General features: G+C 33.8%; 1 protein-coding gene across 2 annotated transcripts; it reads right to left on the bottom strand.

The window, feature by feature from the left end:
- Window positions 1-3,100: 3,100 nt before the first annotated feature.
- LOC106668399 (transmembrane protein 199) lies at window positions 3,101-8,332 on the bottom strand. Of its 2 annotated transcripts, XM_014397092.2 has the most exons (6): window positions 8,158-8,332; window positions 4,467-4,549; window positions 4,215-4,400; window positions 3,794-4,148; window positions 3,532-3,730; window positions 3,101-3,465 (listed from the first exon to the last, which is right to left on the bottom strand). In XM_014397092.2, exons 4-6 carry the CDS (start codon window positions 3,971-3,973, stop codon window positions 3,221-3,223), a joined length of 624 nt encoding a protein of 207 aa, XP_014252578.1. In that variant the 5' UTR covers window positions 3,974-4,148; window positions 4,215-4,400; window positions 4,467-4,549; window positions 8,158-8,332; the 3' UTR covers window positions 3,101-3,220. The 2 variants fall into 2 exon arrangements, with proteins under 2 accessions (XP_014252578.1, XP_024086285.1); XM_024230517.1 differs by lacking the exons at window positions 4,467-4,549; window positions 8,158-8,332 and having other exon boundaries at window positions 3,794-4,156; window positions 4,215-4,341.
- Between the last annotated feature and the right edge of the window lie 811 nt (window positions 8,333-9,143).

Genomic DNA, 9,143 nt, shown 5'->3' with positions numbered 1-9,143 from the left:
GTTCTGTGGCATCTTTCAAAAAGACATGGGGATAACAATATCAGATCTTCTCGTGTAGAAATGGCACTCTCAACACAACAGACAAGAATGGCACAATTACACAGAAAACAAACACTTGGAGCCCTGAAGATGATCTCAATAAAGATCGAAACGGCACAATAAAGAAAATGTTTTTCTGAAACCTACATCACACCAGACCGCATCTCATGATTTCTGAATAATTACTGACTGTCAAGATTCGATTTGAAATTACATTAGTGATCTTGAATTGATGACCAACCAAGTTCTGGGAGTGCTATTTTTGAACTTTCATGCTATAGACTTAAGATTTTCAGGGTTTAGGCAGTGAGAAAAGCTATGACGATGAGTGATATTTATTTGTAAGAATTTTATAGGATTCAATGTCTTGCCATTCTCTACCAACTTGAAGAATTGTTAAATTTAGAAGTTTAAGTCGTTAATGTGATATGGCTTTAATTTTTTTGAGGTTATGCTAAAACATCTTTAAACTTTTCCTACAAGTTTAATATTTTTACGAAATTAGGGGCTCCAAATACTACAACTGCAAACTCTAGTATGGGTCAAAAATAAGTAACATTTTTTTAATGTATTTCAGGATAAGGTGATGGAAATGTGTATTTATCTTGGTATGGAAGAAGGCTTCCTTTTTTGACAAATCCAAGACATGTTTATTCCATTTTAAGTCTTCTGATATTGATTATTTGATAGTTGTGAGATGCGGCCTGGCGTGATGTAGTTTTTAGAAAAACATTTTCTTTATCATGCCAACGTTTTGATCTTTATTGAGATCATCTTCAGAGCTCCAAGTGTTTGTTTTCTGTGTAGACGTGTCATTCTTGTCTGTCGTGTTGAGAGTGCACATTTCTACTTGAGAAGATCTGATATTGTTATCCCCATGTCTTTTTGAGACGCCACAGAACTACCATTTGTAGGTTAAATGAGTTTTATTTTGTCATTTATATCACTGATATATAGGACAAATAGAATTGGATCTAGAAATGTCCCTTGTGGAACTCTGCTAAGCACTGGATAGGAATTATGATGTGCTTGATCAACCTTGACTTTAAAACTCCTATCACAGAGGTATGATTTCAAGAAATTTAGTTAAGTATCATGGATCTCAAGCCCCTTCAGTTTGTAAATTAAGAGTTTGTGAAACAGAAACGCTCTGGAAAAATCAAGGTATATGTCAGTTAAATTGTTTGAATGTATGTTTTTGTCCAGAGGTTTACAATTTGGTCTATGTTTGTAAACATAATGTTTTGGAATAAAGCTGTGCTGAGTGTAGGAATAATTTTATTTAACTTAAAGTTTCTTCCTTTGCCAAGGTTGATCAAGCATATCCTAATTCTTATCCAGTGACATACTGACAAGACTACACATAGGTCATACAAGAATTATGCACGGGCACCTTCTAGCAGGAAAGCGACCGCATAGGTGCCCATTATGCAAGGATAGAGTAACAGTTGAGCACCTTTTCAATTGTAAAAGGCTCAATGTTTATAGGCAATATTTTGGAATATCGTCGGACCTGTGCCTAGTCTTGGGGCACGGCAGCAGGGACTTTCAAATGTATATAGTTTATGTGTGTTTGTGCTATGCTTGTATTGTGTGTGAAGTGTTTGTGTGGTGTTTATGTTTATTAGGATGAATGTAATTTATTAGCGTGAAAGGAAGGGGTTATTTACCCCGCCCCGAGGAATATCGAGTACTCTGGGGGTTCGTGAGTGACGTCTGGAGAATACAAGTAAGTTATCAGAGCGAATGGAGTGGGTTTAAACCACGCCTCGAGGAATATCGAGTACTCTGGGGGAGTGAATGTGACCAGACTTCTGTTTGTGGCAATATATATGTTATGTATTGTATATTGTGTATCTATTCTTAAATTGACAACCTGAGGTACTAACAAGAGACTAGCATTTTGAAATAACGACGTAATATACAAGTAAAAGCAGAGAGTCAGTAACCAGATCGAGATGCTCAAATGGCTGCAGTTCAATACAAAACACGCGAGAAAGAGAGGAAAGAGAAGGAATACACACGGAGGGCCGGCGATGACCTCAGCTTTGTCAGCCCATAAACCTTCCACGTTATATATATTATCCAGTGCTTAGAGGAGTTCTGCGAGGATCAGTCCTGGATCCAATTCTATTCATTCCTTATATAAGTGATAAAAATGTGATACAAATGACAAAATTCACTGTTTTTCAAAGTTTTTTTTAATTTACCTAAACCATAATATATAATGTGGTTCCCCTCAAAGAGATACAAACCTTTAAAAAAATTTATTAGGTTTCGTGGTCCCTTTACCAAATAAATTCTTTTCAATTAATTTATCTTTAATTAAGGTTTTGGTTGAGATAAAAACAAAAAAGGTTGAAAAATGGCAAAAAAAGGGAAATTTTTAAAAAAAGGTGGGATTGAAATGGGAAGTTAGTGTACAAGCGGATCGAAGTCATGATAGCTCAAGTGGTAGAGCAGCGGTGTATTTAGCCGGTCGTGGGTTCAAATCCTGCTCGTGACACTGACTTTTTATCTCAACCAAAACCTTAATTAAAGATTAACTACTTAAAAGAAATATAGAGTTCCTGAATGTAATACTCATACTAGTTTCAAAAAAATAATTATATTATTACATTACAATAATTGACAACTGGTAGATTTCAAAGACTCGCTGAACAAGTAAAAAATTATCACAATATTTAAAACAATCACTTTTATATCACATTATCATAGTATAGCACAAGACACTTTGTCTTTCCAGTACATGCAGGAACTAGATGGGCCTGTAACAATAGTAATTGCTTATCCTCCGTCAGCCAAAAATTAACATAAAGCACATCTATGATATTAGTTTTAAATTTGTTGATCAGTAGTATTGTTGACTGTTATAAAAAGAAAATATCACCATAGATAAAAGATTTATTTATTTAAATAAATATTAAACATTTGATATTAATTGTAGTAGCCCAGAGTTATGAGAGGAAAGTGTATATCTACATTAGTGTCCCACACTGATATATATATACTGATGTTAAAGGTCTAAAATAGAAAAATAGGTAAAATAATAACAACGAAATTAAGTAATGACAATTTATTGAAAATCTATAGAAATTGAAATATAAATTCAGACACTAACTGGTTTAGTAAGCAAAAACATTTAATCGAAAAAATAAGAAACAAATTATGGATTCAGCATTTAATCCATGTGAGGTTTTAATTTAGGCTTTTCCAACGGTTCCAGATCTTCAGCAAGTTTCTTCGCTAAGAAGTATATCTCAGCCAAAGCAATTATAAGTGCAAAAATCACTCCAAGCAATAGACGAAAGCCAAATTCCAAGTCGCCTACTATTAGTTCAATACCGAGAAAGCCGAAAACAAATCCGGCTATAACAGAAAAGACGAACTGGGCCACAGCAATAAGTTGTTTATTCATCTGATCAACTAAAAACAAAACCAATGACATAGAAAAGTGCTAACTTGGTTAGATAAATTTGCTTAAAAAAATACCTTGGTATTTGATGGAGTCTTCAGGATGTCTCACTCTTACATTATCGACATTCTTAGTCATCTTTTTATAGTCTCTCTCATCCTGTTCTGCACGAAGTCTCTTCACTCTTGCCTCGAGCTCCGGGTTTCGAGGAATCTCAGCTGGTTTAGGTAACAATATTTCTGACCCAGTGATCAATTCGTGAAATTTACCCGTTTCCTAAATAAACAATATCCCCGTATGAATATTGAATATTTGCTGGTCTTTTCTATTGTTACTTACATGTTTAGTTTTGGTAAAAAGCCATTCTAAATCTTGAAATTTTGCAAAGTCCTTATCTTTCATGCACTCTTTTATATTTGGGGGAATGCCCTCACTTTCGGACATGCATTTGTTAAACGCCTCGATAAGCTGCTTATTTATTGTAACTTTAAGCTGAAAATCTTGATTTGACACTGTCATATTGAACGATTTAATTTAAATACAACTTGTCAGCAAGATCTTCATAAAATTTATACAGTTCTTGTTTTTTCGCTGCAAAAGTCGTTTGAATTTTTAAATACTCATTATCTATTTCATCCATAAATCTTTTCCACTCTTCAGCACGTATTTCTTCTTTTCTTTTCAAAGATTCCTCCTAAAATACTAAAAATATAAGTAATTGCTTAGATGGATAAGGCAAATAAGGGCAATAACTTCTTACGACATTATATTGGGACTCGTTTTCCAAGATTGTATTGCAATTTTGTACTGATATGTCGATTAGAGTGTTCAACTTCTGCAACTTGTCCAAACTGTTGATCGCATTTGGAATTTGGTTTTCTTTCAAATTAGTTACAGACCTCGCAATTCCCAAAAGACAAATTTGATCATTGAATTTTCTTGATTCCTAATAGCAGAAATAAAATAAATTAACAAACAATTAAACAAAACCGATATAAATCTTGAAGATTACCCCAAATTCTTTTAGAAATAATTTGATTTCACCGTTCAAAAATGGTCTGTGGTCAAATAACCTAGCCCATATATCTGCACAGTCTACAACATAAAAACAAATTCTAAGAAAAAAGATATTAAAGCATAATTTTACACAAAAAACCTAGCCCATATATCTGCACAGTCTACAACATAAAAACAAATTCTAAGAAAAAAAATATTAAAGCATAATTTTACACAAAAAACCTAGCCCATATATCTGCACAGTCTACAACATAAAAACAAATTCTAAGAAAAAAAATATTAAAGCATAATTTTACACAAAAAACCTAGCCCATATATCTGCACAGTCTACAACATAAAAACAAATTCTAAGAAAAAAAATATTAAAGCATAATTTTACACAAAAAACCTAGCCCATATATCTGCACAGTCTACTACATAAAAACAAATTCTAAGAAAAAAATATTAAAGTATAATTTTACTTAAAAAACCTAACCCATATATCTGCACAGTCTACAACATAAAAACAAATTCTAAGAAAACAATATTAAAGTGTAATTTTACACAAAAAAAAGACTAAAAACTATAAAATTTGTCAAGCAGACCACGAAAACTAGTGAACTAAAAACTACGTTGAAAATACAACATATGAGATTTTAACATAAAATAGGTTAAAAAATCTTGAAAGTTCCACCATAGTTATGGATTGTTTACAATTAACAATGATCTATTTCCTTCTGTCCCACCATCAAGAATTTTGGGATTGTCCTAGAATCCCATATCTATCAACGCTGTTTTTTCACCCTACATCAGTTCCATTGTGCCAGCCATTTAGTATGAGTAAACTCCTAGTTTCCTCCCTTATTAGAGGACTTACTGGGGGGCTTGAGGATAAGCTTTGATAAGCTTAAACCTCTAATGTGTTGTTTTGCACTTTTGTCTTAAGCACGCTAGGAAGGTCCCACATGATCTGTATACCGACTTGAAGTAGCTATACTCTTCTTCCTATTGAAAGCTTCCTAGGCTTCTTCCTCTACCAGATATCTTTCTATCCTTGTCTGTGCCTCCAACCTGGAATTCCCTTTCTCAGTATCTGCTGAGCCCCATCCCTTTCCACCTTTAAATCACATTTCTTTCATTACTTCTTGTCTTTACAGCTGGCACTCAAGACTTTTTAATTGCCCTTTTAATTTCATTTCCATAGTAGAACATTTTCATATTGTATGTATATACTTTTGTAAATGTATCTTCCAGGCTGAAGTCCAAGCAATTGAGAGATTTACTCAGTTCAACTTGAAGAAATGGCACAAAAGCAAGAATATAGAACATAGACTAATACGATTAATTCAAAGATGGTGCTGAATTGCAAAACTAAATTACATTAATTAAGTAAAATAAAGTTACACTCTGCTAGGTCCCAGTACATGAGATTAGATGGAAATGAGAGTGGACGCCCTTGCAAGGGGATGCTAGGTTCTGAGCCCTTTAGCATAGGGATTCACGCATACAATGAGGAAACAGTGGAATTCACTCATTGGACACAAATAATCCAGGAACCTTCTGTAGAGAAGGAGAGAAGAAACAGAATACACTCAAGGATGCAGGGACAATTTCAAATTTTAACAGATTTCTTAACAGGACACTGCAGACTGAACAGTCACGTGAGGAAGATTGGTACCATCCAACACAGCGAAGAAGCAGAGAAAACAGCCCATGGCCTGCAGGAGAAAGTGCTTTGGGTTGTAAACCATAACTGTAGAATAAATTTGAAACCAGTCCTACTAACCAAATTTCTTGAACTAGGACTCACTATATACAATAGCTTTCAAAGGCTGGCCATACACATTGTGGTTGGAGGACGAACCTTGGGTGAAGTGCAATAAGTGTACCTGCACAAGTAATGAGCTCATATACGGTAAGGTAAACGTACAAGTTTTAGCTTCAATGATCATCAGCTGCAATGCAATTGAGGGGTCAATTTATTTTTGTCTATTAATTTTAAAAACAAAGGAATTTACTACATACTCCTTGCTTTTTACTTGCCAGAGACATTGTTCTGATTTAAACAACTCAATAAATTCTTCAATAAAATTGCCCTTTCAGTATGACATGGTGAACAAACGACCAGCATAAACGGAACCAAAAATTGTGAAATGGTCCACTTTTGACCAAACTGAATTCTGAAACCTATGCAGGTGACCAATGACCCCCACACAGACCTATTCCACTGTAGACAATTGTGCAGGTAGAATTAATCAAATTTAGATCTGATTTGAACAGTTAATACCCGTGCAGTTTCACTGAAAGTAGTTGACACTAATGTTCCGGTTTATTAGTACACGTGAAACTCTCCGGTAGGCCACAACATGTACAGCGCTATTACCACTTCAAATTTTATATCTATGGACCTCCATACATGGACTCTTGCTCGATGCAACTGCAACGTAACTTTTGTCACAACTGTACTTCCTGTACAAGTAGGTAGGCAACCACCCATGGGTCAACACTATTTTGATACATTTTCGACTTGGTTGCGATGCAAATTGGATTTGCAAAAATCGAGCTAGTTGCAAGTTTCAGGTTAGTACCCCATGAAGGCGTCAAACCGAACATTTGTACAGGCGGTGGAAAAGCTTTCTGAATTGTAAAATTACACCCTCTCAGCTCATTCCAGAAAGGACACAAGAGCAAAAGCGTGGAATGTGTTTTTTATGAGTTTTACAAATTATTACCACCTTCTGTATGTTAAATGATATATAGATAAAAAATAATAAAATCTTCTGAACAAAAAAGTAAATAAAAATAATACATAATATACATATATTTATTTATATAAATAAAGTGCATTCAATTATTTTTCTTCAGTGGGTTAATCAGTAATTGATTGTATGGATGTACCAATTCTTTTCTTCACCTCCTTTTCATTTGACGGTTCCAGTAGAACGTGGCAACGCCCTCCTCATCATTTGAACTACTCATTATACCCCCGTTAAAAAAAACTATTTATCTGGTGAGAACCCTTCTATCAAAAGTAGACTGAACAAAAATTGACCTGCCTATGGATCCCCTCACGTTTAGGTCAAGCCGAGGTTGCATTGGAATCACATCGCGTTCAAGTTGCATCGACCACAAGTCGATCCATGAATGGAGGGCCTACATCCACATAGTCAAGCATCCATAATTCAATTCAAACATCCTCAGAATGAACTTTGCTAAATACAAGAATTGCCATTCATTTAGTTCCAGGACATACAGGAACTGATGGGCCCAAATTCTTCTGCAGCAAACTACACACTATTAGAGATTATTTAAGAACTTTAAAAAATTAAGTTAATATGAAAAATACTAAAATTTCTCATTTGGCATAGAGAATCTAAGATTAAATTTAAAAAACTATAACTTGCTTACCAAGTGAATGAATGCTCAAAAGGAAATACTATATTTATTGTGCTATAAAATGATTTAAAAAATATAAATATATAAATTATACAGCGACTAAGTAGTGTAGTAAAACAAATATTATGTTACTGCTGCTACAAATTAGCCATTAATTTATTATGGTTTAAGACTATAGTGTAGAAAACAAATTGTCTATATTTCGTATTATTATATATTTCTTAAATAACAAAAGTTTTATAAGTGGATTTTGGGCGTGACTAGTTAGTGAAATAATTAAAGGTCAATTATTTTGTAAGAATTTAAATCACCTTTGACGACTTCAATTGACATTATACATCGATGGATCGTTGGTCAATGTCGTTCTTTCCCTTTAAAGTTGTTAATCCAAGGAAAAAAATCCTCAACGAGCCAGCAACGAAAAATGGACAAAAAAAAGGGTCGTCCAGGTTTCAGACATTCAAGACAATCTGCCACAAAATACAGCTTTGTGAAAGTTTGTGAAAGATGTCATAGAGCCTCGACGGAGAAGGTATTTTCGTCACGATTACATCACAAATGTATTTATTTTTTCCAGTTTTTGTTTGTTTTGCTTTATTTAATTGTTTTCCAATTACTAATGAATGCAATAAATATATAAATGTTATAACTTGAGCCCGGATTTGTTTACAATTGAATATTCTTTTTGCTAACACTTAGAATCATGGTGATGGTGTCAGATAATCAAACCTCCATGGTACAATGGTTCAAATTTTTTTCTGCATATTTGAAGAATGATGCATAATTGTTCACATAGAACCATGGTGTCAGATATTTATCCTAAACATACCTCCATGGTGCAATGGTTCAAATTTTATTTTGCATATTAGAAGAATGTTGCATAACTGTTCACATAGAACATGGTGTCAGATATTTATCCTAATGATACCTCCATGGTGCAATGGTTCAAATTTTATTCTGCATATTTGAAGAATGTTGCATAATTGTTCACATAGAACCATGGTGTCAGATATTTATCCTAATCATACCTCCATGGTGCAATGGTTCAAATTTTATTCTGCATATTTGAAGAATGTTGCATAATTGTTTACTTAGAACCATGGTGTCAGATTTTTATCCTAATCGTACCTCCATGGTACAATGGTTCAAATTTTATTGTGCATATTTGAAGAATGTGGCATAATTTTTATGCTTGGGGTATCTTCGAAAAGTCTCAGTGATGAAAAAGCATACATTTATGGTTCTTGTATTGGTATAATCGTTACTTGATTTTATTTTCTTCAGTTTTAAATTTTAA

The sequence above is a fragment of the Cimex lectularius genome, unplaced genomic scaffold, assembly GCF_000648675.2.
Source record: "Cimex lectularius strain Harlan isolate CLEC.00 unplaced genomic scaffold, Clec_2.1 scaffold36, whole genome shotgun sequence".
Classification (NCBI taxonomy): Eukaryota; Metazoa; Arthropoda; class Insecta; order Hemiptera; family Cimicidae; genus Cimex; species Cimex lectularius.
Note: the sequence above shows the minus strand (reverse complement) of the source record. Positions and strands in the feature narration are given on the sequence as shown.